The sequence below is a fragment of the Psammomys obesus genome, unplaced genomic scaffold (genome assembly GCF_907164565.1).
Source record: "Psammomys obesus unplaced genomic scaffold, mPsaObe1.curated_primary_1811, whole genome shotgun sequence".
Lineage (NCBI taxonomy): Eukaryota > Metazoa > Chordata > Mammalia > Rodentia > Muridae > Psammomys > Psammomys obesus.
Genome location: NW_026591598.1, coordinates 12828733 through 12854716, shown reverse-complemented (window position 1 = coordinate 12854716; position 25984 = coordinate 12828733). Strand labels below are relative to the sequence as shown.

The 25984-nt window shown below is 46.3% G+C and overlaps 1 protein-coding gene across 2 annotated transcripts in view; it reads left to right on the top strand.

Moving 5' to 3' along the window:
- The window catches only part of Maco1 (macoilin 1), a 64127-nt gene extending 40351 nt beyond the window's left edge, over window positions 1–23776 (top strand). For both annotated transcript variants that reach the window (XM_055611112.1, XM_055611111.1), the window contains exons 7-11: window positions 10847–11005; window positions 12222–12404; window positions 14018–14138; window positions 18001–18175; window positions 21903–23776. In XM_055611112.1, the coding sequence (XP_055467087.1) occupies window positions 10847–11005; window positions 12222–12404; window positions 14018–14138; window positions 18001–18175; window positions 21903–22105 (841 nt within the window). In that variant the 3' untranslated portion in view covers window positions 22106–23776. The remainder of the gene's footprint in view (window positions 1–10846; window positions 11006–12221; window positions 12405–14017; window positions 14139–18000; window positions 18176–21902) is intronic.
- The last annotated feature ends 2208 nt before the right edge of the window (window positions 23777–25984 follow it).

Genomic DNA, 25984 nt, shown 5'->3' with positions numbered 1-25984 from the left:
GAGGTGTGGTAGAAGGTAAAAGGAAGCAGGAAGTTGCAGAGGGAGGAACAGGGCAGAATCCTCTGGGAGACCAATGGCCAGCCAGCAATATACCAACTGTCAGTTGGTTATGTCCAGGGCCAAAGGATTTGACACAGGCCACCTCTCAGCAAGAATAGGAAGAGATCTGCCTTGTCTTCCTTCTCTGTCCTGCTGGCTCTGGCCCTCTGTCAGCGCAGGACCAGCTCCTGCCTTTGGCTGCTGGCAAGAACTCAGGCTGTGCTTTTCTGAAGCGCCTGCCCTAAGTGGGGAGCATTGTCTCCAGCGAGGGAAGGAGGGTCTACATTTGCTTATGCTCTTTGTGTGTGAATACACTTTGCCTGAGCATAGTCCGTGGAGAGAATCTGAGCTTGGGGAAGAGCTGTGCTACCTGCACACCAAGTGTTCTGCAGACTGACCTGCTGACCCCGCCAGGCAGACCACTCTGTTTCAGTAGGATGCATCAGTGGTTATTTCAGATGGCTGTCCCCCACTAAGAGATGAAAGGGTGTGAGATTTTAGAATGAGAACTATAAAAGCCAGATACTTAGGGGTGCTGGCCAGATTAGATTAAATGTGTTGGAGAAAGTAGCTACTAAATTATTTAAGTACTAAGTGGGAAAAAAAAGTAAGCAGTAGATTCATAGGTCTATTTTTAAAAGTTTAGTGTTTTTTTTTGTTTGTTTGTTTTTTTGTCTCTTTAGCAACAAACTTAATTTATATTTGTTTGGCACTATATACTTTGGCAGACCTGATTTATTTTCTTTTTCTGCTGTGTCCATAATATTTTAGGCTCCTGTAATTTTAGTTGGTTGGTTTTGTTTATATTAATTCACAAGACAGGCTGTACTTATTTTAACCATTGAAGGAATTTTAAAGCTATATAAAATATAATTGTGGTAGTAGGAACATGATTTACACTTACGGAGGGCTACTGCGTGACCCGAGCGCCCTGCAGCACGTTAGAGACTAGACACAGGTAAAATAAACACACATATTGCATCTGTCTCCACATCTAAGCGGTCCAGCAGGATTGTGGTTGTTGTGGCTAGAAGTTTCCTGTACCTGGTACATACTCATATAACAAACCTTAGAATGGCAGGTTCTGAGAGTTTTCCCCGTCAAAGCAGCAATCTCTTAGTGGACGGAAAGTGTTGCACTGCAGTCAAGGTTTGCTTCCGTCCCACAGAGTCAGAGCCTCTAGAACCGAGGCTTCCAGCCTAGGGAGTGCAGGGGCCTCTCTGAAGGAAGGTAACCTTGAAGAATCGAGCCACATTCTTGAAATACGCTCATGCTGTTGGTCTGAAATTGGCTTCTTGGGTACCTTGCTGGACAGTGTGGCCTCACATCAGTTTTCACAAACCTCCTGGGTTGCCACTTAGACTTTTCTAAGTGCCGCCTGGGACTCTCAGGATAATGAAAGTTTACTTTGTGTGTGAGTGTTTTGCCTGCATGTGGGTCTGTGCACCACATGCGTGCCTGCTGCCCTTAAATGAGGACCTCAGATTCTCTGGAGCTGGAGTTACATACGGTTACAAGATGCCGCATGGGTGCTGGGAATCAAAAATTAAACCTGGCTCTTCTGCAAGAGGAGCAAATTCTCTTAGCTGCTGAGCCACCTCTCCAGCCCCTCATTTCTTTTTGTAAGGGAAGAATGGCAACTTTCCTTCCATGATAAGGGCAATTTCATCTTGCTAGTTAGTGTTCCAGCAGAGCCAAGTCGGAAACATGAAATAATGAACTATAAAGGACCCTTGTCTCTGCGCACAGCATGTTCTAGAGCAAGCAGTGCAGACTCAGAGGCCTTGGGGTGAGATGGCCCCTGGAATGAGTACAGCTGGAGCTGTGGTTCCTGGGGTCTGTGCTGTCATCATTTGTATTCAGGACTGTCCTAATGCCAGGGAACATGAGGACATAAATTCTTAAGGGGATGGCTAGTTGTTGCCATTAGAGATTATAAATCACTGTTGCCAAAGCTTAAATGATGTTCTGGGAAGGTGCCAAAAATACAACATTTTTTTAACATCGTGGTGGTGGGGCGCCAAACAAAACATGGTATTGAGGCATATATGCTTACCAGTCAGAGCCTCTGTTCCTGCCATTATTGCTGTGTTTGTTCTCGTCCCTCTTCCCCTGCTCCTACAGATCAAAGTTACTTGTAGATAGTTTGACTTTTCTGTCAGGGTGTAACTAATAAATCCTGTGAACAAAAGAGATCCAGTTGCTTTCTCCTCTTCAGTTTTCTGTGCTCATGGAAAATAAGCCTAGCACATGATGACAGTGCTGCTCCTGAGTCACAGATCACCCGTTCCTGTTGAGTTTCCACACCTACGCGAGCTTTCAGCCTTGTTGGAGAGAGCATTGTGGTTGGGGCTTTCTGGCGTACCTCAAGTCCTGTAGTCCCAAGAGTTGCTTAGGCCACTGTGACTAGAACTGGCAGCTTCTTCTATGTGAGAGCATAAACTCAGCACAACTCAGGGTATGGCTCTGGTTATGCAGAGACTCACGCTTCTTGGAGATCGGAGCCTACACAGTGTCTTGTGACGTGTGCTGTGTGGCCTGTGATGGAGGAGGAGCTGCTCCGTTTAGAGAGGGACTGAGCCGGGTGCAATGGCACACACTTGTAATCCCAGTGCTCTGGGAGGCAGAGGCAGGTGGATCTCTGAGATCAAGGCCAGCCTGGTCTACAAAGCGAGTCCAGGACAGCCAGAGCTACACAGAAAAACCCTGTCTTGGGGGGAAAAAAAATGTATAAGCCACCATACCCAGGAAGATGCCAATTTTGGGCACTCAGCTTTCTTCTTGAAGAATTTAGAAAGTCAGTTCCATGTTTCCCCATGTGACCAGTTATGTGAAGGCCTTTAGAGTACTTTCTCTGTCTCTGTATTTTTAATATTTATTTTTCTTTAGCTTTATTATAAGTCAAAACACCACAGACCAAGATTTTAGTGTGTGATGTCCCTCTATATTCTTTAAGGAAAATTAATGCATTCACCTTTTGTCTTAGTTAGTGTTTTATTGCATGGAGACACCATGACCAAGGTAACTCTTATAAAGGAAAACATTTAGTTGGGTCTGGCTTACAGTTTCAGAGGTTCAGTCCCTTATTGTCATGGTTGGAACCATTGCGGTGTGCAGGCAGACATGGTACTGGAGGAGCTGAAAGTTCCACATTTTGGTTTGTAGACAGCAGAAGGAGACATGTACCACACCCAGGTGTAGCTTGAGTATGTGATCTCAAAGCCCACCTCCACAATGACACACTTCCTTCAAAAAGGCCACACCTACTCCAACAAGGCCACACCTCCTAATAGTGCAGCTCCCTATAGCCAAGCTTTCATACGCATGAGTCTATGGCGGCCATACCTTTTCAAACCACAGTGTCTGACTGAAGATGGAGCACATTCATAAGATACTTTGTAATACAATTTCACCTAATAATCAGGTCATCAGGATGTTGTTGAATTTTGAATGTTTGTGTCTGGTAAGCATTTGTCCTAGTGAGGCACAAGGCAGCTTCACTTTGTAATTGCTGAGCTATGGCTGATAGACTATACTGGAACAGCTTCCATCAGTGTAGGTCTGGTAGAAGAAGGGCTGTATCTACCATGTGCATGGCATATGGATTGCCCTGACTGACCCACGCTGTGTGTGTGGTCAGCGTGCGTTACCTGGAAGGGAGTGGAAGTTGGTATGGAGATCTAGCAGTATTTCTTCTGGGGTTAGATCTTTGATTTACCTAAAGCACACCCTGCCTTTTCCAGTTAAAGCACACAGGGCATGCTGATGATTGGATACTTAGCTTGATGAGGCTCTTTGTTGGCTTTTTCATGTGCACCCACCTTCTTCTCAGGCACACATGCACCCTCTCTCCGAAAGCTGAGTTTAAAACCTGGCCTCCGGTTGTGGGTATACTTGTTGCTTCCAGAGTTACAACACTGGCCTGCTCTATTGTGTTCTGAGTGTTGAGTAGGGACACTGTGGGGCACTGTGAGGATGAGTGCCCTGATCTATTAAGAATCAAATGAAACTTGAGGAGTATAGTCTGTTTCCAGTATAACCTCTATTTCTTTATCCAGTTCCTGGCATCAAAGAGTATATTCTTCTTCCTAGAACTAATGCACTTGAGCAGGGTCAACACCAGCATGACTGAAGTCCATCATCACGCAGTGAGCACTGCATTAACCATGAGGACATCAGGGCTTCTCCAGAAGGCATTACGGCATATAGTGCTGGAGTTTGTTTGACTCTTGTTCTTTTCATGACTGGGCTTTGAAGAGTGGGTGGTATTCTCTGTCCCCACAGTACAGTTATAAGCAGGTGCCTGGAAACAGATCAGTAGTAAGTTCACTTGGAAACCTGCCTCGGTTGCATGTCTCTGTAACTTAGACATGGCTTTTAGCCTCCTGTTTTCTTTGCCATTAGAAGTGTAGCGATGGTCTAGAAGCAGAGAGGAAAGTTGCAGAGCCAAGGGTCTGGTCCTGACGCCCAGCGGCCCACAGAGGCACATGGTGGTGCATGACTCGCAGAGTGGTTGGAGGGCCTAGCCCTCCTCCGTGAATTCTTGTTTAGGGAGATCAGCTTGTTTCTCACACAGATCTCCCTCTTGTCAAAATTCATACCCCATGCCTTACACATCCCCTGTGCTTACAGGCAGGCCTTGTCAAAGCTTGAGGTTATCGACAGCACCATTAGAGACCTTTAAACTCCAGGGAAGTCAGATTCTTTGGTCTGTGATTCAAGGCAATCACCAGAGAAATACAAACATTTAGATTCTGGCTCTCCCTGCCTTTTTACATATTTAAAATATCTCTTCCAAATCCAGGCTGGCGGTCGAGGACTGTGCAGATGTCTTTCTTACCCTGCCTGCCTAAGTGGCTCCTCTGCACTTCATTCCTTCAGTTTGGAGACTCCCCTTATTACAATGAAAAGTCTTTGCTCTTGAAGTTAAACAATTATCAACTGCCTAAGAACTTGCCTTCCAGGATAGGATTACGGAATAAGTGAGATTAAGGAAGAGATAAGGATTAGAGTAGGTAAGAAGGGCCCTCAGCTTGTCAAAACTTGCTAGGCGCCCTGAAACCTGACCTGGGGACCTGTGGGAGGGCTTCTGTAGATGTGTTCCAGCTCTGGAGAGTTAGTGAGTGCTTATAGAGCTTTGGAGTGGCTATCAGGTTGTCATGACCTGGTAACAGGTTAGAACTTGACACAAATGCACAGAGCCTCTGCCTTGCTGCCGGCCCAGTCCAGAGTAGCCATTCCACAGAGCAGGTCCAGAAGAGCTGGCAAGCAGGAAGGATATTTGTTTCTAGCTTGATGAAACTGTAGCACTTCTAGGAAGAGTTCCTTCATCCCTCAGAATCCCTGGTAGGATAGAGCAGGCAGAGTCCAAGCTGACAGGGAAATTGCTGTCCTCCACCTTTCTCTTGTTTACTGAAATGATTTCAGAGGGTTATAAAGTGTTACTTGTACCTTGTTTCTCTCTAGTCATTTGTTTCTAGTTTAGGTAGCTCTTGGCAGTTGAATAGTGCCTTCACACTATTTAATCAGAACTTCTTACTTCACACTAATAAATTATACATAAGTGTTTCCTAGGGAGGTACAGACTGAAGCACAAGGGGTTAAGTGTGCTATTAAGACAAGTGGTCATATCTGTTCAATAAATATCCGTATCACCTGACTGTCTTGATTCAGTTCAGTTTACTAATTCCCATAGTTCTCTTGAAATTCCCAGCATCCATTATTCTGTTAAGCAGATACAGCAATTGAGCCATGGCTTAGAAAATTAGAAAATCGAGTAGTGAGGCATGATGGTGCACGTCTTTAATCCCAGAACTCAGGAGACAAAGGCAGGTCAATCTCTGTGATTTCAAGGGCAGCCTGATCTACATAGTGAGTTCAGTGAGTTCAAGGCCAGCCAGGGCTACATAGTGAGACCCTATCTAAAAGGAAGGGGAGGGCTGCTAGGTGCTGCGGAGCACGGCTGTGATCCCAGCACTCCGGAGGCAGAGGCCAGCCTGGTCTAGAAAATGAGTCCAGGACAATAAAGGCTACACAGAGAAACCCTGTCTGGAAAAAAGGGGGGGGGCATGGGGGGAGGCTACTTAAGTACATTATACAGTGCATTTTTCCCCATATACATATCATATACATATATATACATACATATATATATATGTATATGTGTGTGTGTGTGTGTGTGTGTGTGTGTGTGTGTGTGTGTGTGTGTGTGTATGAGGGAATATGCTTCCATACCTGACGTATGGAAGTAGAAGACAGCTTCTGGAAGTTGGTTCTCTCCTTTCGTGGTGTGGGTCCTGGAAAGTGCCTTACCCGCGGAGCCATCTTGCTAGCCCCATACAGTGGAGTGCTGCGCAGTAGTTTAAGAAAAATGTCTGTGAGTAGGTCAAAGTCTGACAAGCAGGCTGTGTACGTGTTACCCCTCTTTATGATAAATGCTGTTACATGTATGAAAAGTAGAAAAAGGACTCAGGAAAGAAGTGTACCAGATCCAAGCTGCGTGTGATTTGATTCAGCCTAAATGAGAGGAGTATAAGGTGTTTACATTTTGGATTTTATAAGACTTTTACAAACCCAATAAGAGGTTATAAATTATTTTATCACCTATTTTAGTAAAGATTTAAACCTTGTAGTAGACCTTCAAAGTTAAAGCTTTCTGTAGAAGGCCATGAACAATTACTCATTATTAAGTTTTGACTTGTGTTTTAATTCAGAGCTTTACTCTACAGCTCCGGCTGGCCTTTTGCTCATAGAAGAGTCTCTTGTCAGCATCTGAAATGCTCGCGCAGCTTGTGAGTGTCTGAGGTTACTGAGAGCTGCTATTAGCACACTAACTTAAGTCATTAGGCAGTGATCCTGAAGCCCGGTATTTCTCAGCTAGGGACACTCACCTTAACTCACAGTTTGCTGGGCTGTTTGGAAAGCAGTAATTCAGGGTTGATAGAGCTAATGACAGTATTAGGAAAAGCCAGAAGCATTTTAGTCCTGGGTTTTATATTTTCAAAATAAACCATTTGTTTTTCTTGGTTTTGGTTTTTCAAGACAGGGTTTCTATGTGTAGCCCTGGCCGTACTGGGTTTGTAGATTAGGCTGGCATTGAACTCAGAGATCCGACTGCCTCTGTTCCCCACATGCTGGGATTAAAGGCTTGTGCCACTAAGCCCAGTTCAAAATAAGCCATTTCTAATCACAGCACTCTGGAGGCAAAAGTGGATGGATCTCTGAGGCCAGTCTGGTTTCCATGTGAAGTTTCAGTCTACCCAGGCCTATGTGGTAAAATAAGGTCCTGTCTCAAAAATGATTGGATGGAAGGAAGGAAGGGAAAGGAAGGAAGGAAGGGAAAGGAAGGAAGGAAGGAAGGAAGGAAGGAAGGAAGGAAGGAAGGAAGGAAGGAAGGAAGGAAGGGAGGGAAAGAAAGAAGGAAAGAAACCATTCCAGGGGTAGGAATGTAGCTCACTGGGAGAGTCTAGTGTACAGGGAGCTTCAATCCCAGCAGCAAAAGCAGCAGTTTCTTAACCACAGTATGACACAATACACACGAGTGTGCAAATCTTAAATGTATACTTCTAAAGAGGTTTTGTTTTGTTTTACACAAAGGGAACATTTTTGTAACTTTATTTTTGTTGTTGTATAGTACTGCTGGTTTGGCTTTGACAAAATTCTCATAGAATTTCACTCCTGAAAAAGCATTGTGGGAGACCAGAGAGATGGCTCAGAGGGAGAAGGCACTTGCTGCCAACTGATGACCTGAGCTAGTGGAACTCACACTGTTAGTGGAAGGAGTACGCATACTCTCAAAACTGGACCTCTGACCTCCACGTGTGTGTACACACGTAAATGTACACATTAAATAAATAAGTGGAAACAAACTGTTTTTAAAGCATTGGGTTCTATGTTTTACAAAATTATGTATGTACCTTTTGTTCTCAAAACTCTTTAGATTATTGCAATTTTCAGGAAATTCCAAAGCTTCATTCATAGTGAATATTGTTTTTTGTTTTTGTTTTTCGAGAGTTTCTTTGTATAACAGATCCCTGGATGTCCTGGACTGGCTTTGTAGAACAGGCTGTCCTGAAATTCTCAGAGAGAGGGCTGGAGAGATGGCTCAGGGGTTAAGAGCACTGTCTGCTCTTCCAAAGGTCATGAGTTCAATTCCCAGCGACCACATGGTGGCTCACAACCATCTATAATGTGAACTGATTCCCTCTTCTGGCAGATGTAAATGTGGATAGAACACTCATATACATAAAATAAACAAATCTTTAAAAAAAAAAAAAAAAAAAAGAAATTCTCAGAGAGGTACCTGCCTCTGTCTCCTGACTGCTGGGGATTCAGTGCATGAACTGAAGGCCCAGCTAATGTGGTCACTGTGTCAGAGAAACATGTCACTTAAAAAGAAAGACTGGAAGCCAGACAGTGGTGGCACACTTTTAATCCCTGCACTGGGGAGGTAGAGGCAGGTAGATTTCTTGAGTTTGAGGTCAGCCTGGTCTACGGAGGGAGTTCCAGTACTGCTAGGACTACTTAGTCAAACCCTGTCTCAACAATAAAATATACAAGATTTCAAAAGGAAAGAAAATGTTAACTACAAAATTACTGAAATGTAGCATCTGCAGGGAGTTTTCCTTCATCCCTAGTGGTTGGCTGTGGCTGTTGTGGTGTGGAACCAGATCCCTGTGTCTGTATCTGATGCCGCCTAGGCTGCTGGTCTAAAGCAGATCATCACCATTAGTAAGTGTGTCAGGCCACGAAATCCTAGAGCAAGTGAGAGGAACCTTAGAGATGGTCAGCCGCAGATGAGGGACAGCGAGGCTATGTGCAGAATTGGCACCAGAGCTGCTTAGACCCTGATGACAGAGCCCGTTACCAAACCATACTGTCTCTGTCCTCACTAAGGAGCTTGCCTTTTCACTAAACAGTGAGTTCTTCCTCAGCTAATGTGCCTTCGGCCAGACTTGTTAATGGGACAAACCCGACTCAGCAGCTTGTTTGGAGTATAGCCCTTGGGTTACTTCAGGTGATTGAGGGACAGCATGGCTATGATCTAAACGTTGATCTGAGAGTACACTGAACTGAAATAACCCTGGTGATAGGGACAGTGTGGTGTGATGCGGACCTGTGACCCTTCCCTAGGGAGTGAGCCCTGGCAGGACACCAAGCAGTGCTGCTGGAACTCACCATTTTTAGGCCGTCCTCTCACACCTGGGGCGGGAACACTGGGGACAGCACCTACGAGGCCCCTATTGGGGCCTTGAGGCTTGTTTTTAAAGTTGTCTAATGGTAGATAGGGAAAGAAAGCTGCTCTTTGGTTTTCTCTGAAAGGCCAGGAAACATGACTGAGTATTGATTTCTGTAGTAGGCCCTGAGGACTTTGTACATAATAAAACATGTCTGTGTATGTAGTCTGTGGAGCTGACAGCTCCAGAGAGAGACCACCATTGCCCTCCAGAAGTCTCAATTCTGTTAGTATGCTGGATTACAGACAAAAAGAGTTTTATCAGGGTTTGAGTAGTTGAGGTGGCTGAGCGTGAGCAAGCCCTGGGCCGTCCTTTCTGTACACAGCAAAAAATTTAAGCAAACGGATGTTTCCACCTGGCCATTTGTATCTTGTAGGAAAAAAATGTCTCTTCTCAGAGCTCCACATGTAGTGGACATCCTAGGCCTCCTTTAGCTCTGTTGGCAGGGTCCCATTCCTACTGTTTCTAGTATAGTCTTTCTCAGTCCAAATACCTGTGGCTGTTCATGCCTCTGAGGTTTTGAGTGTGCCCACTTCGTTTAGACCAGCCCTCCTTTCCTGCGTCTCTAAATCCTATGAGCCATCAGGGCCTTGTTCCATTCCCATCCTCTCTGCACAGCCTTTCTCAGACTCTGCAGAGTCACTGCTGTGCTGGGGTTAGACTGGTGGGGAAGAGAATGGATCCTGGGGTTAGTGCCTAAGGATTGTGGGCTACAAGTGTTTCTTACCTGTATTTCTTCATCTGGGAAAAATAGAAAGAATCACTGCAGTTGGCCCTTAGTTGTGCTGATTGAATTTAGTTCACATTGCTGTAACCTATAGAGCCATGTGCCCGCTCCCGCCGTGGAGTGGCTGCTGCCATTATTCCTCCTAGTATGTATTTGATTGTAGCCTTCCTTGTATTACTGTCTAATTATTTTAATCATCTATTTTTCGGCTCCTATTGAAATTATAAAGCCTTCCTGTGAAAAAGGGACACGATTTTGCCCTTTCACTCCTGTTACAGCTTAACACACCCCCCTAGTGCACACCACTTAAAATGGCATTTTTATGGGTTAGATGGAGCAAGTAGGAAAGAATGGCCAGAGTAGGGTAGGTTTGAGCTCACCATTCTCATATGCGTCCTTTTGTTGAGTCTTAATGAACTGTTCCGCAGTACCAAAGTGTACATGTTTCATAGCCAGGAGGCTAGCAGTTTCCGGAAATGGACAAAGATCCTGTTTTCTGGTAGCCTGCTATGTGAGGATAGTGCACTACGGTCTAGGAGGGTGTCAAAAGTCACGGCAGTGGCTGGGTCCTGAGTTGATTGTCTTGACAGGCTTAACTTGCTGAGGAAGTCAGCAGTGGGCAGGAGACTTCAGTGTTTCGTCCTTCTGTTTTTTTCTCCTCCTTTATACACAGCTCAGGTACTTGCAATGTCACAGACATTGGGGACAATTGAAATTTCGTTAGCCCTCCTGTGAAGGGAGTCATGCCATAGAATGAATCACATCACAGGTAGTCCGTTGGAGACCGGTGCTGAGCCTTCGGGCCCTCTCCCAGACGAAAATGCCACCTTTCTCCCTCTCCTAGGCTGGAACAAGACATTAAAAAGCTAAAGGCTGACCTGCAAGCCAGCCGGCAAGTGGAACAAGAGCTTCGCAGTCAGATCAGCTCCCTCTCAAGCACGGAACGAGGGATCCGCTCAGAAATGGGCCAGCTCCGACAGGAGAACGAGCTGCTGCAGAACAAGTAGGTGCACCTTGTGGGCCTTGGGCAGGGCCTTCTGTTCCCCGGGGAGGACAGAGTCTCAGGCTGACCAGGAGACATGGCCAGTCCTTCTTGTTCACTGCCTGGTAGATGCTCAGTGTTCCCGTCAAATCTACACTTATTTCATTCCAGCAAGAGTTTATTAATATTACCTTTCCTTTAATAACAAAATTTAACTATTTAATACTAGTTACTAAGCTTTTGTGGTTTAAAAAAAAATTGATAAGGAGTTCTGCTACTGTTGGAAAATCTTGACCCTTTCCTGAGGATTAGGCCACATTCACCTTGAATCTCAGAACTCAAAAATGACATTGAGGTTTGGTTTTATGTGAAGAGCCAGGCAGAAGGCAGCTCTTCTGTATGACTTCCTCTAAGCTTTCCTTTTAATTCATTCTGGAGTTGGTTGCTATCCAAGGTAAGGTTGTCTTTTTAGTCTCTAAGCAGTGTGTCTATGGCACTGATGCCTCTCATAGGCTTCCCCACAAAGAAGGCTCTTACTCACGGTTCTAGGAATTAACTGCACTAGTAGAGTCCAAGAGGCAAGAATCCTTGCCATCACTCTAAGCAACTTCTGCAGCTCTTAGTGTCGGCCTCTTGGGGACAGCCTGGTGACTGGCTCCCTTTACCTTGCTTGGTGAAGCTGTAGGGGACTTACTGACAGGAGAGAAGGCCTTGCACCTGGGAAGGAAAGGCAGCAGCAAGGCTGTGATTCAGAAGGGCCACTGTGGCAGTGTACATCTTTAATCCCACAATTTGAAAGGCTGATCCATGAGGATTGCCACAAGTTCAAGGCCAGCCTAGGCTACAGACAGACAGACCTTCTCCTCCCACCCAGTTTCGATTCAATAGGACTGGTCCAGTCAGTGGTTCTTTGGTCTGTTTTTTTCACAGTGTTCTGGGGCACTAGAGTTAACGCTACCTTCTCTAGTGGAGACTTTCTGACCCACGGCTTCTGCCTGCCTGCTGTGGGCAGAGCTGACTCTAGGTTACATAAAGCAGGTGGATTATTAGTGTTTAAGAACTGTTAAATAGTAATGAGCATGTTTTTCTCGGGCACACTGGAAGTTGATACTTGGCTGTTGGAACCTTCCATTTATGCCTGCCTAACAGAGAAAGGCTGCATGGAGGCTGTGTTTCTCAGGGCTTGTGGTGAATCTGTCGAATGAGAAGATTTTGTGTGACAATCATTTCCACACAGGTTACACAATGCTGTGCAAATGAAGCAAAAAGACAAGCAGAATATCAGCCAGCTGGAGAAAAAGCTAAAAGCTGAGCAGGAAGCGCGAAGCTTTGTAGAAAAGCAATTGATGGAGGAGAAAAAGAGGAAGAAGTTAGAAGAAGCCACTGCTGCGCGGGCCGTTGCCTTTGCTGCTGCATCCAGGTATGTCCATGTTTCTGGAGTGGTTAGTCGAGGTTAGCTTTCCTTGGGAGTTGATGTTTGAGTGGGTTGGGACAGGCAGTAATTTGTGTGCATGGTTTGCCTCGTGAGTTGTTCATGAGCTTGGTTCAGCTCTGTCTGGGCCTGCACCCACTGCCCTCCAACATTTGATCTTGGGGTGACTGCACCGAGCAGGTGCAGAACACTGTGCTCCACACAGCTGAGCTTCCTCCCATTCTCTGTGCTCACTGAGTGCTTCGAGACCCCGTCTGCAGTCTATCAGCTCAAGGCTGTCCGTGCTTCCAACACAGATGTGGGTGGGTGGGGGTCCTAAAATAGCTTTCAGATTAATGCATTTAATTATATGGTTATGAGTATAGTGCCTGCATGTGTGGCTGCACCATACGTGCAGTACCCGTGAAAGTCAGAAGGCTTTAGATTTCCTGGTGCGAGAGTGATCAGTGGTTGTGAGCTGTCCAGTGGGTCCTGAGAAACAAGCCTGGGTGTTCTGCAGGAACAGCAAGTGCTCTTAACTGCTGAGCCATCTCCTTAACCCCTGATTATTTTAGAGGGCTGAGGAGATACCTCAGTTAGCACAGTGCTTGAAGTGTGAGCATAAGGACCTGAGTTCAGTCCCTATGTAAGAAAACTGGATGGTGTTGCCTGGCACCAATGTGAAAAAGCAGGTGTGGTAGTACACATTTGTAATGTGGCACTGGGGGTCCAGGACCAGCAGGTCCCTGGGACTTACTTCCCAGAGACCTTGTCTCCGAAAACAAGGTAGGTGGCTCTTGAGGAGAGCACCTGAGGTTGACTGCCGTCCTCCATAGCACACAGACACACTACAAATTTTTAAATAGCTGGGTAGAGTGACCATGCCCTTAAACCTAGCACTCAAGTGGCAGAGGCAACCAGATAGCTGTAACTGAGGCCAGCCTAGTCAGCAGGCCAGCCAGGGTTGCACAGAGAAGAGACTTTGTCTCAAAACCAAAACATTATTTTCCATCATTGCTGAAAGTTTCAAAGAATAGTGAGAAGACGCATATTGAGTCAAAAGTTAAAATCCGGCAGACCCTAGATTATCAAAAGACTGTGCAAGCCCTGCAGCAACAGCGCTCAGCCCACCTGTCAGCTCTGCAGATGGGGTCAACTACAGAATGTGGTAAGGGATGACTGTAAAGAGACTGAGATGTAAGGATTGCAAGATCAAGGCCAGCCTGTGCTGCATAATACAATTCTGTCTCAGCAAGATCTAAAGGAAGTTGGGCAGTGGTGGCACACCTTTAATCCCAGCACTCAAGAGGCAGAGGCAGGCAGATCTCTGTGAGGCCAGCCTGGTCTACAGAGCAAGTTCCGGGACAGCCAGAGCTACTCAGAGAAACTTGAAAACTAAAAAGGAAAAAGAAAAGAAAACATTTGAACACCTAAAGTACAGCATGTTTACGTTGTACTGGCTGTTAGTAATTTAGAGATGGCTTTATGTAAAGTCTATGCAAAAACTGCTATTTTATCTGAGGAATCTGAGCATATGCAGATTCTGTATCCAGAGTGGTTTTCATGCCAATCTCCCGTGATAGAAGAACTGTAAACCTTATATCCTGCGTCTTTTTCTAAAGGGGAGAGTGCACCGAAACCTTACGGAGTCGGATCAGAGAGCTAGAAGCTGAGGGCAAGAAGCTCACAATGGACATGAAGGTGAAGGAGGAGCAGATCAGGGAGCTGGAGCTGAAGGTTCAGGTGAGGAGTGGGGCAGGCCTTCTGTCCTTGCAGCGCCCTGTGCTCCAGTGTCAGATAGCACCTTTGCACAAGCCCCTGTTTCATCATCTACCTGGAAGGGCACTTGATCTCGTCCTACTTGGTTAGCCAGATCCTAACTCGAGCTGCATGTGTTCATGTAGTGAAGGTGGTTTCATAGATCAGCAGGAAAGAATAAGATGAGCCAGTAAAAGGGTTGGAATAGTGGGGCAAATGGGGGAAAATAAAACCTTACTAACACAGGAATGGAAATTCAGAAAAAGAATTAAATGTAGAGAGAGATAGGGAAATAAAGGATCATTTATTTGATCTTGAGCTACAAGGAGACTTTCTAAGCATAATAACAGTAAACAAACTCACAGACAACAAAACGTGAAGAGATACTTAGCCTGGCATGGTGGCACATCTCTGAAATCCCAGCACTCAGGAGGCAGAGGCAGGTGGAGCTATGTGAGATCGAGGCCAGCCTGGTCTACAAAGCAAATCCAGGACAGCCAAGGCTACACAGAGAAACCCTGTCTTGAAAAAAAAGAAAGAAAAAGAGAAGGGAGGGAGGGCTAAGAAAGATGGCTCAGTGGTTAAGAGCACTGGCCACACTGGCTGATCTTCCAGAAGATCTAAGTTCAATTCCTGTATCCACATGGCAGTTCGCAGCCATATGTAACTCCAGTTCTTCTACACACAAGATAGAGATACTTGGGGGTAAGTGCTGGGCTGGAAAGGTGGCTCAGCTTGAGAACGTTGGCTGCTCTGGCAGAGGACCTGGGTTAGATTCCTAGCACCCACACAGTCGCTCACACTGCCTCTTGTTCGAGAGAATATGATGCCCTCTTCTAACATTGCCAGGGACCAGGATCACATGTGGCAAACAGATATGCTTGCAGGCAAAATATTTATGCAATAAAAATAAAGATATAAATATTTAAAGGGAGATACTCACTGAGTGCGGTGGCACACGCTTTTGATCCCAGCTCTGGGGCGGCAGGGGCAGGCGGTTCGTGTGAGTTGCACAACAGCGAGGACTACATAGTGATACCCTGTCTCAAACAGACAAAACACAGAACAAACAGAAAGACAGATACCAATAAATATCTAAAATAATTAGCACCTTTAGGATATAAATAGCTGGTGAAAGCTACCAACATACACAGAGAAATAAAGGGTACAACATAATTTACAGAAGACACCTAAGTGCTAAAAGTGGATCATCAGGATCAACGACAGGGCTCATCAGAGAGAAGTGCTCACTGGGAGCCTGATGACTTCGGTTACCCACATGGTGAAGAAGAGAATCAACTTTCATGGCCTCTGATGCCCAAATTTTCAACAGCTGTATCAAAATAGGAGCTGGAGAGATGGCTCAGTGTCTAAGAGCTCTTACTGCTCTTTCAGAAAACCCAGGTGCCAATTTTAACACCCACAGAGTATCTTATAATTGTTTGTAGCCCTAGTTCTAGCCATTCTATTAGAATTATTTGGAAGGGGTTCCTATGCCCCCTTTACTTCTGAATATCTGTTAAGGGTTTCTACCCCACTTGAGACGGTTAAGTTCCTGAATAAAAGACATAGAGACCTTTTAGATTTATAAATTTAACTTTAAAGCACTGGAGCTGGGCAGGTATCAACCCTCTAGGCTATTTGGCTATTTCCCGGCTACATGTACCCCAATGTTATTTGCCGTATGTTCCGTTTGGGCTGTTTCTGCTCCATCAGGACAGTCCTCATGGCCACATGCTCAAGGTCCATACTGCCCCATGGCAACTTCCTTCTTCCTCCTTTCCTTTTTCTCTCTGCCTTGTGGTCCCTCCTTAGACCTCACTTGGGAACCAAAGCACTGCCTGCTTCTCTTCTGTCCAGTTACAGGCTTAGCTGTTTATTAACAAAACAACTTTAAACTGGGGAGCAAGGTCTACACAACATCACCTGGCATACATGAGAATGTGTTCCTCGGGAGAGCGGTGAGATGTTGTGCTCCAGTATTTAGCATTTGAATACATAGCACCAGACCAACCCCCAACACAGTCTGACCCCTCATGACCTCCATGTGATCCTGCAAGCACATGGTGCACATACACACACCCAGACACACATATGATCACATAAAGTAAAATACCTTTAAAAATTGAAGTTAATATGAAAATTTTTAAATGTCTTTGTATTACCTAGAAATGACATGAATGTAAAATTTAACAATCATTTCTCTCCTAAGAAATTGGCAAAGAATTTTTGTTTTGCTTTGACACAGTTGTCCTGCTTCTGCCTACCACATGTTGAGATTGCAGTTGTGGGCTGACATGCCCAACCATAGGATTTTAAAAGATAATCTCAACCTTAATGAAGGTACTATAAAATACTCCACATTGGGGGCTGGAAAGATGGCTCAGAGGTTAAAAGCACTGGCTGCTCTTCCAAAGGTTCTGAGTTCAATTCCCAGCAACCACATGTTGGCTCACCGCCATCTATAATGAGATCTGGTGCCCTCTTCTGGTGTATAGGCACATATGCAGTCAGAACACTATATATATATAGTGTTCTGACTGCATATAAATATATATATATTTTTTATATAAAATAAAATATATTTTATATTTTACTGCATAAAATATATATATATTTTATATATATATATAAAATAAATCTTAAAAAACAAACTAAAACTCCACATTACAGGGAGTAGAGCTTCAGAGAAAAGATCCCATACTTGTAGAATGCTCCTTTAGGAAGCCAGTCGAGAGAAAACCTCACCAGTGACTGGCACCATGTTCAGTGTAGTGCTCTAGAGATAAAAAATAAAGTATTTGTGTTTGTTTATTTTTCAAGACAGGGTTACTCTGTAGCCTCAGCTGTCCTGGAACTCACTCTATAGGCCAGGCTGCCCTCGAACTCACAGAAATTGACCTGCCTCTGCTTCCCAGGTGCTGGCATTAACAGCATGTGCTGGCACTGCTGCCCAGCAGGAAACAGTCTTAATAACGGGGCAGATACTTGCTGAAGGTACAGTATGCATACATACAGGAATGTCACTGAGCCATCCAAAGGGTTGTTTTCAGCCAGGTGTGGTGGCTTGTGCCGATAGCCCAGCACTTAGGAACCTGAATAGCTGAAATGATGTAAGGTTTAGTTTTTTTAAAGGACTTTAATCTAGCTCTGTACATATGGTATGGTTTCTATTATATTAAAAGGGTTATGGGTAACTTTCAATTTTTTTGTGTTTTTTAATTCTCTGAAATAAGTTTGGATTTCTGTCTTTAGAAAAACTCAGGCCAACCATAGTGGCCCCAGCACTTTGAAGGCAGAGGCAGGCAGATCGCTGTGGATTCAAGGCCAGCCAGGGCTACATAGAGAGTACAAGCCAGCCTGGTTTACATTATAAAACCATGTTTTAAAAAGAAAAGAAAAAGAATCAAGTTCAGTACTTACTGATTGTAATAACAACTGTTGTGTGGGCTCTCCTGCAGTTTGCCTTATCAAAATAAACATTTTTGCAATTTTTAGGACACATTTTTACAAATGTGACTGCAGCATAAGACACTTTGCAAGGAGCTAAGAACAGTGTCTCTGCTCTGAATAAGTCTCCCGAGCGAGAGCTTGGTTTGGAAGCAGAGGCCACTGTTTTCCAGCCACATGCTCCAAATAGCCCTCTGAATGCCTTTGAAGATCTGAATCTTACATGGGCATTTCATGGTCCATGCTAAGAATGAAGTATAAACATACAAGGTATTGGGAGTCTCTCTTCTAATGGTCATGTCAATAGGCCTGGAACTTAATTTTTGAGTTCAAGCTAGCTTATATACATCAATGCCAAAACTGCCTCGTAACATCACTGTTTGAACGCTGTTGATAGGAGCTTCGGAAGTACAAAGAAAATGAGAAGGACACCGAGGTATTAATGTCAGCACTCTCTGCCATGCAAGACAAAACGCAACACCTGGAGAACAGCCTCAGCGCAGAAACGAGAATCAAGCTGGACCTGTTCTCTGCACTGGGTGATGCAAAGCGGCAGCTCGAGATTGCCCAGGGTAGGAAAGCAGTGGGCCCCAGTAGGTGGCGGGACACAGAGGTCATGGGGTGTGTGGAGTGGTCCTCAGCACTTTCCTTACTCTGTTAGCGTGCCCAGCTTGAAATTAGAAGTCATATTAGTTCATGCTGCAGGGGGATTCTGAGATGGGAGTATATTGTGTGCTGGACTCACAGAGAAGAGTGTGAGTGTCTCCTCCAGGGGTGAGTGTTTAAGAATGTGTGTGCAGTCTGTGGGGACAGAGAGAGGCAGGGCGGGGTCTAGGCCTGGCTAGGAAGCGGGGTCACAGGAGCTGATGTTTAAGCTGGGCCTAAGTGATAAGGAGTTTCACATGATGAGAGTGAGGGTCAGTAAGCCTTCTTGCAGAAGATAGTTTCCACCTTCCAAGTGCAGCAGGCTAGGGTGGCTTGGGTAGTATAGCCGAGGAGGATAGAGAACAGGCATCCACCCAGCAGAGAATTGCTGAGACCTGCTCGTGTCTCTGATAACCAATAGGCAAGGACAACGGTGAGCAAGCCCATTGTGGTATTTGTAAGATGGAGGCAAGGGCAGTGGGCAAAGTAGGGAGGAGAAAGGGGAAGGGAAGACAGAGATACCTCGTCACATGGCAGTCACAGAGGAGCCCTTAATTTACAGCATTTGCATAGAGACTGGGGCCAGGAGCAAAGCCTGTGGGTGTGGAAGAGGCTCACCAGTCTGCTGGCCCAGGTGAGGCAGGGCAGCAGCAGCCAGGCTCTAGAGGAGTGGCCAGTGCAAAGAGCATAGAACTTCACTCCAGATGACATGGAGCAGATGGGGTTCTCAAACAGGGTGGCATGACCTGATGAAAAATGGATTTTTGTCCACAAAACTGATTAGTCACCTAAATGGCTCAAATACTGAGAAAACCTTTCTACCGGTTGACCTGGAGCATGGAAAGGGTTCTTAAGCAGGGACTCTCCAAGCTCTGGAAACCGCCATCCTGGAAAGCCCAGAGTCTACTAGGGTAGTGCGGCCCAGATGCTTAAGATTCCTGACCACCCTGGATGAACTTATTTCATATAGATTATCTAGCTGTGCCTACCTACTGTAAATTAAAACTTAAAATAGCTAGTAATCCATTTAAAGTGGGGTAAACATTATATACTAACATTGTCATTTTATGAAAAGTGTCATTGTTTTATGTTTATCATATATAGTTACTGTCTGACTTAGTAGAAAATATTTGCCTTCTCTTCTGTGTTGCTGTTGACCTTGTTGAGATTTTCTACTGCATGGTTCACCAGCGGCCCCACTTGCGCTTACTACAGAAGGCAGTGGTGCTCTGGCACTGTTCTGTGCTGTGGACTCTGTGGGTGCTGCCTGCATTTTGAGAAGTACTGCCCTAGGCAAGCCAGGTAGAAAGGATGGTGGAGAAGGGAGACTAGTGGGTCATCATGCAGGCAGGAGTCAGCGGGCTTGTGGGGTGAATCCTGAGAGCAGAAAGCAGTGGGGGGGGGGGGGGGGGAGGGGGGGGGGGGGGGGGGGGGACGGTCCAGTGGAGAGTGGTACAGGCTGTAAAGACAGCACTGGGACTGTTTAGGCCAGTAAGCTGGTAGCCCCAAGTCTGGGGGCCATGGAAGAAAAGAGTAGAAGCTTAAGGGGACTGTGAATGAAGCATGCTGAAGAGTGTATGTAGTCCCTAGGTGTTCCAGAGAACGCAGCTCTTCCAGTGGATAGTGGAGCAGAGGCAGAGAGGCCAGTTCAGAAACTGGTGCTATCTCCAGTACAGTGTGGGAAGAGCACAGTGTATGAAAAGAGCTGAGACGCCCGAGAACTGCCTTGGTGCTGGAACCAGGGCAGGAGCCCAGAGATGTTCTAGGGACTGAAGAGGGAGTATGTTTGGGCTGGGACACTGCTCCTCAGACACCCGGGTAAGGCACATCCATTGCTCCCTGGGCACATCCCACCTTGCCTGTCGATGTTTAGAAAATAGAGAAGCTGTGACGTTTGTTAGCCCACCTATAAGGTTTGCGGTGACCCAGGTGATTGAGCAGGGCCTACCTTGTCTGTGGGCTCAGGGACAGGTGCTTGAAAAGGTTTCCAGGGATCCTGCCTTTCAACTGAGCATCTCACCACCCACTGGCCCCCATTCCCCCCCTCCTTTTTTCTGTCTGGCTTAGCACTGCGGAATGGACACCTGCTTAACCAGCGCTCTTTGCTAGGATCTGTACACTTGGGAAAGATCCTTCTGGCACCGAAGGAGCACCTGCTCTCTGGGGCCAGGGTATCAGGCTTCCTGGCATGGTTGTGCTCCACTTTAGCCCACAAATGTTTGGGAAGAGAAAAGGGTCCATGCTGAAACTCTTAGGGTGTTTTCCTGTAACTAATTCAGTCAGACTGAGGTCTGCGTTGGGTAAATGTATCAGGTGCCACTCAGTACTGTATTCATCTGAAGTGCATCGTGTTCAAAGAGAAAGTGGCTGTTTGGTGCTTACTTGAAACTTAGGGGCACTGAAGGAAGTGAGGGTGCAGTTCTTTTCTCCCGCTCTTGCCTCCCTGCTTTTTCACTGCCTCCTTCCAGATCTGGTCCAACTTAGTAATTCAAATCCAAACCTGTTCTTTCCTGTGCTGTTAGTCATCTTGGTAACAATGACTCTTTATCTCCACTACACCCTTCTGAACCATTACACCCAGCCTTCTCACATCTTGAACACACTGTTGTGTTCTCACAGTAAGGGCTGCTCGCACACAGCCTCTTCCTTTCCCTTGGAGGTCAGGCATGATGGAGACTGCATGGATTGGAACAGGGTGGTCCTGGCTTCAGTTCTGCTGTGTCTTAATAACAGATGGTCTGAACAAGATGCATAATCTGGGAAGCCGTGGCTCTCTCCTGGGCTGGATGCAGGGATTTAGCAATGGGAAATTAGTCTCTGCCCTCACAGAGCTCATGATCCAGCAGAGAGATGATGGGCCATTGCCCAAGGGGGAATGTCGGTGCTATAGCCAGGCTGTATGGGGTCAGCTCCCAGCTGTTTGTGGCAGGGCACCTTGACCGTGTGGTACAGCTTCCTCTTCCCTGTTCTCTCATCATAAAGTAGATGGCGATAATACTTATCTCTTTTGTTTGTGAGGAGGAGAGGGTTAGTACCTGTGAGCGATTAGAATCCCTGTGCCACGGATGCTGGTTGTTAGCTGCTGTCATAATTACAGAGATCCAGAGCAAAAGGGAAAGCTTGAGGTGTATGGAGAATGTAGGACTTTGGGCATTAATTGAGATTGATCAGGGAACCTCATCTTCTAGCACAGACATGGGACACACAGAGGGCTGAGCTGTCTGACGTGCTGAAGCAGCCGGCTAAGTGCTGGGCAGAGGTCAGGGCACTGTGCCAGCCAGCTGGGCACCAAACCCATAACTGTCTATTTTCTGTCAGAGAACTTGAAGGCCCTGGTTCTATGTTCCTTGGTTTAAAACCCAGAGCCCAGCCTTCCAGAAAAAAGCCCCAGCTCAGGAGGCGGAGCTGTAAAACCATCACCCCTCAGGCTGCTGAGTGACTGCTGCTCTCTTGAACCCCTCCCCCAATGTTTTCCATAATTAAAAAGAAAAATGACAGGGAATAGCATATGGACCACAGTGCCTGAAAATGCCCTACTGTTGGGCTCTTACAGGAAATCTGCCTGACCTCACCAAATGGTGCACCTAGGGCTGGCCTGGGGGGTGTGTGTGTGAGCTCTCCCTCCTCACTAATGCTAGGTCTTTGGTCTTGCAGGGCAAATCCTTCAGAAAGACCAGGAAATCAAGGACCTAAAACAGAAGATAGCTGAAGTCATGGCCGTCATGCCCAGTATAACATACAGTGCTGCCACCAGTCCCCTGAGCCCCGTGTCCCCCCATTACTCTTCCAAGTTTGTGGAGACCAGCCCCTCTGGACTCGATCCTAATGCCTCTGTCTACCAGCCCCTGAAGAAATGAAAGCCAACTGTGTGTTTGCCCAACATTCGGAACCAGAAGGCTTCGAAAAGCAGCGTCTCTGGCAGTCAAGATAAAAAAGTTGATATTGTGTTTTGTGGGACTGTGTATGTTGTCATTTTTAAAGGGGGGATAACACCCAGGTCTGATTAGAACCGCCCATCAGTTGTTCTTGGAGTTTTTAGGAGACCTCACAGGACTTTGCAGTTTATTTTTCTTGGCCAACACATTAAAACCATTCTTGGATTTCAAGTAGCCAATTTTGCCTTTTTATATGTTTTTCCATAGTTTCCTCTTGAAGAAAAAAAAAATCAGAGTTTTTGCTTTTCAATTCTATTTTGTTCTTAAATAAGCAAGAAAAGTGCACGCTGTATTTACATGGATGACAACGAAAGCTTAGTTCCTAGTGTGAGAGGGCTAAATAATCCGGCACAGCTCTGATTCCAAAGCTGCAGTAAAGATGATTATTGCTATTACAGAAGAAAGAGTGATTGCCCCTCCAAGGACCAGACAGATGAAGGGAGCATCACTTGGGCTGAGAGAGACCTAAGGAATGAGGCTAGCTGGCAGGCATGTGCCCACGTGTTTGGGGTATTGACATGCCTGTCCATTTTTAGTTTTAGATCACATCCAGAGTAGTCTTTGAATTGCCTCGAGAAAAGACATTTCAAGAGGAAACTTGGTCATTGCCAGCCCACCCCGACCCCTTCTCTGTCATCTGTCTTCTATCTGTCCAGTTCACTGTGGATCCTGTTGTACAGCTGGTAGGTGGCTCAGCTGCTGGTCACCATGCCACCACTTGGGTTTTTTCCCGTGGGAAGCACACAGGGTTCTGTGCTTGCTGCCAGTCAAGCACCTAAGGGAGGCAGCCTGTTGGGTGTGAAAGAGGCCAAAGGATAGCTAATGCAGCCGGGGTCTAGGAGTGGTTCCCCACATGTCATTTGCTGCTTTCTCCACTCTCATCATTTCACGTGTGATGGTTTACAGATGCTTGACTGTTCCTGAGCTCTTGTGCCAAGGAGATTTGTTGTTTTTTGTTTTGAAGACTTAAACTCTGCACAAAGGTCCTGGTTCAACTGTGTACTATAGGTTGGTAGAGAGAGTCTACACAGACGTTTGGAAGGGTGTTAAAAACCAGGGAGTGGGAGGGCTGGGAGAGGCGGGGCAAAGCAGAGTTGCATTTGGAAGTTTGGGGAAATGAAGAAACCAAACTGATTGGCTTTGCTTCCATACCATGTGTTCTAGAAGGACATAGTTCTAAAATTTCCTGTTGATTGGCATGTATCTCTCATTTAAAGCAAATTAGGTAGGACAAACCAGTCAGTGAAATTAGAAGTATTAAAGAGAATCACCCTTTTAATCACAGATCTTACTTTGGAATAAAGCAGACTTCTAGCTTAGCCAGGGGTGCATGTTGCTGCCATTTGCATTTTTGAATCATCTGTGTAAACGTCACCACGAAAGTGTTACTCAGAATTGTCATAGTTTTTTGTTTTGTTTTGTTTTTTTTCTCCCCCATCTTTGTGCAAAAACATGGAAAACTGTCACTGTGTTGAGGTTTCCCCCATTTTGCTGCCTTTGGGACACTGTTTTCGTTACATACTTGGTCTTGGCTGCATTCTTTTTTTTTCCCCTGTGGGGTTCAAAAGAATAAACATTTTCTTACTGATAAAACTAGTTTTCTGCCTTTTTGACCTTTCAGGAAGACACAGCAAGGTAGATGCTTCTGGTGGGGCTGAGGTGGTAGCCAGTTTGTTTTCAACTCGTCTCAGCCCCAGGTCGGATGGTGGTGCCAACACGGTGCCGAGCAGGAAGCAGGCCCGGGGTTTGAGAGGACCGCATCAGGTGCCACAGCTGTTTTGATTTCTAAACTCGACACATCCATCCTCATCTGCCACCTGCCCGTTTCTCCCTGTTCCAAGCCAAAACCAGCTTTGCTTCTATGCAACCTCCTTTCCCAAGACCCCAACTGCAGCAGGCCTGGAGGTGACTGCTTGAGAAGGAGAATCCTGAGAGCAAATTCCCTTCACATTACCTTGCCCTCGCCCACTTCCCAGAATCTTCCTTGGCTACTTAATGACCAATGCCCTGTTTGGTTTCCCCCTGCTATGGATCCTTCACCAATTTCCAATGTGAGCACCTCCAACCCTACCCCACCCCACCCCAGTGTGCTTGTTTCAGAGGCTCTGTTTTCATTGGAGAACCAGTGACCTCTCTTGGCCAATGCTCTCCCATCTTGGCCATTATTACAACTGATCTTGGCTCAAGACTTCAGAGAATTCTGCTCTTGGCATCTCCCCCCTGTTCTTGCTGCTGGATAGGCATCTGAATCTTGGCCATTAAGGCTTGCAGACACACCACTCTTAATACCATGCACATAGTCCCCCAGGAAACCTGTGGGCTTCGGGCTCCCCTGAAGGAGTGCTTCTGCCCACGGTGCTCTCCCTGGCACGGTCTTCACTGTTGGAAACTGCCAGTTGTCTTGTCTGCCCCTCATAAAACAGCCCCACATCCTAGGATTTGTGACTTATCACATGCCATAAAGCAATGTTTGCCACTGTAGGTGGTTCCATTTTTATAGGAAGGATGGACTGACTCTATTGTGACTGACCAAGAATCCTCTTGGTTGACATCCCCCAACTGTATACTTAAGGAAATGGCTGTTCCGTGTCCCTCCTTCCCCGGTCATCATTCCCAGAGATCCTGAAAGTGAGCAAGAACGGTTAGTATGTCTCAGACCTGAGCAAAGGGGTTAGTGCTTCACCATGTCATATCCTTACCCTGTGCCACCCAGGACAGCTGTCGTCTGATTGCTGCCCCTGAAATTTCACATGCCCGTGACCCAGCACTGAGGAGAGTCGCAGGCCCAAGTCTAGTGAGCTTGAGGCTAGCTATATTGTAAAACCCTGTTTCAAAGAAACAAATGATTCAAACTGCATGGAGGGAACTGAAGGAGGTGCAATCCAGGCTGGCCCAGGGGTAAACTGGTTAGCTCTTTTCAGGGTGAACTAGAGGAAGGATGGGAACAAGGTTCTTAGAGTTTTAGACCTGATGGCGCTGTGGTAATTGCTCCTCGAGTTCACGTCCTTGCTGGTTTCTTTCTTTTTACACCCCCCCCCCCCCCTGTGTGTGTCTCTGTGTATGCCTGCACCTGTATACACATGCTTGTGAAAGCCCAGAATCAGGCTCAATCCTTCCACCTTACTGAGGAAGAGTCAAGAACTGGCTATGGCTAGTCTTGCTAGACAGCTTGCTCTGGGGATCCCCTGCCCCTGCCTTCAGAGGCTGAAATTGAAGGTGGGCACCATGCCCCATGGTACTTACATGGGTTCTGAAGACCCCAACTCTTGTTCTAACATCTGTATTGCAATCTCTCTTAACCCCTGAGCCATCCCCAGCCCTCAAGCACTTGCCAAAGAAAGCCATGCAGTGTCCCTGCTCTGCTGTGGTCCATCAAGACCCCTGTGGCCTGGCCGTGCCCTGAGCCTCTCTGGGTGCTGCTTCCTAAGTCTTGTCCCTTGTCACCCTCCCGACTACTCAGAATCTGACCCGACATCAGCAAGGAATCTCTGCAAGACAAACCTGATAGCTAAACCAGTGTGGCCTGACCAGGTGTGCTCAGCGGCTCTGGGACCCCAGCCCACATCCTTGCAAAGTGTAAATACAACACCTACATGCCAGAAGAGGGCATCAGTTTACATCATAGATGGTTGTGGGCCACCGTGTGGTGGCCAGGAATTGAACTTGGGACCTATGGAAGAGCAGACAGTGCTCTTAACCACTGAGCCATCTCTCCAGCCCCTGGACCCTGCATCTTAATAGGATCTGCTGCTTAATCAGAGGCCCCTTCCTGAGTGACATTCCCAACCTGAAGACTCAAAA